This window comes from Mandrillus leucophaeus, unplaced genomic scaffold (genome assembly GCF_000951045.1).
Source record: "Mandrillus leucophaeus isolate KB7577 unplaced genomic scaffold, Mleu.le_1.0 Scaffold164, whole genome shotgun sequence".
Taxonomy (NCBI): domain Eukaryota; kingdom Metazoa; phylum Chordata; class Mammalia; order Primates; family Cercopithecidae; genus Mandrillus; species Mandrillus leucophaeus.
Window position 1 is genome coordinate 947,332 of NW_012101632.1, and position 1,008 is coordinate 948,339.

General features: G+C 55.5%; 1 protein-coding gene across 1 annotated transcript in view; it reads left to right on the forward strand.

The window, feature by feature from the left end:
• The window catches only part of HIP1 (huntingtin interacting protein 1), a 116,931-nt gene that overhangs the window by 54,512 nt on the left and 61,411 nt on the right, over window positions 1-1,008 (forward strand). The window contains exons 7-8 of the mRNA XM_011976355.1: window positions 229-417; window positions 804-876. Coding sequence (XP_011831745.1) covers window positions 229-417; window positions 804-876 — 262 coding nt within the window. The remainder of the gene's footprint in view (window positions 1-228; window positions 418-803; window positions 877-1,008) is intronic.

The following is a 1,008-nucleotide window of genomic DNA, read 5'->3' on the forward strand; positions in this document are numbered from 1 at the left end:
TGTTGCCCAGGCTGGTCTTGAACTACCAGCCTCAAGGTGTCTTCCCAACTCAGCCTCCCAAAGTTCTGGGATTACAGGCGTGAACTACCACACCTGGCCTCCTAGATATTTTCAAAGCGGGTGGTTTCACGTCTGAGCAGAAAGACCACGCACTGCTCCTTCCTACTGGCCTCCCTCCTGAAGCACAGACCTCCAAAAGCCCAGAGACAGGTCTTACCTCTTTGGCAGCCACTGGACTGTGGCCATGGCCCTGGCCAGTCCTTGGTCCAGTCCTGTCTGCTCCTTGGAGCTGGGCTGGCTCGTGGGCACGATTTCTGCTGAGGAGGAAGGGCTCATGTCTGTTGTTGAGTTGGCAGCCATGGGAACAAGCTGGTCAGGATTGGTTGTCACCCAGGACTGGTTGTCACCCAAGTCCACGTGAGAAGCTCACAGAGTCCTGTTCCACTAGCAAGGGGAGTGGCCACACTTCCAGGCTCCCGTCTGCCAAGAAATGTGGTGCCTCCAGACCATCAGCCCCCAACGCTTCCCTGACAAGCCTCAGCTGGTCTCCTTCTCTCCAGCGCCTCTCCTCCCCACACCTCCCAGCAGGCTCCCCTCCCTTCCCTGGGGGACATCAGCACCAGCGTTCTGAGACTCAGGGCATTCCAAGACAAGCATCCAACTCTGAAAGACGACGTTGCACATTGCAGGTCTCCATACGCAAGCTTGGTGGTCTCATGCCCAAGCCTGGTGGCCTTCTCTGCATGTGGACATGCAGGACCCACTCTTGGGGCTTGGACTCTCTGACCCCAAATTTCCTTCAGCTTCCTTCGGCGTGTTCATCTGTGTAGAAATGCCTACTACTGGCCTCTTTTCCAGAATATTCTGTTTCGTGTTGTACTACGGCTAGGACAGGGCAACAAATTCCATAATACATTGACCAGTCTTCAGCACAGGATGTGGTCAGAAAAACACCAGAAACAGGCCAGGCACAGGGGTCATGCCTGTAATCCCAGCACTTTGGGAGGC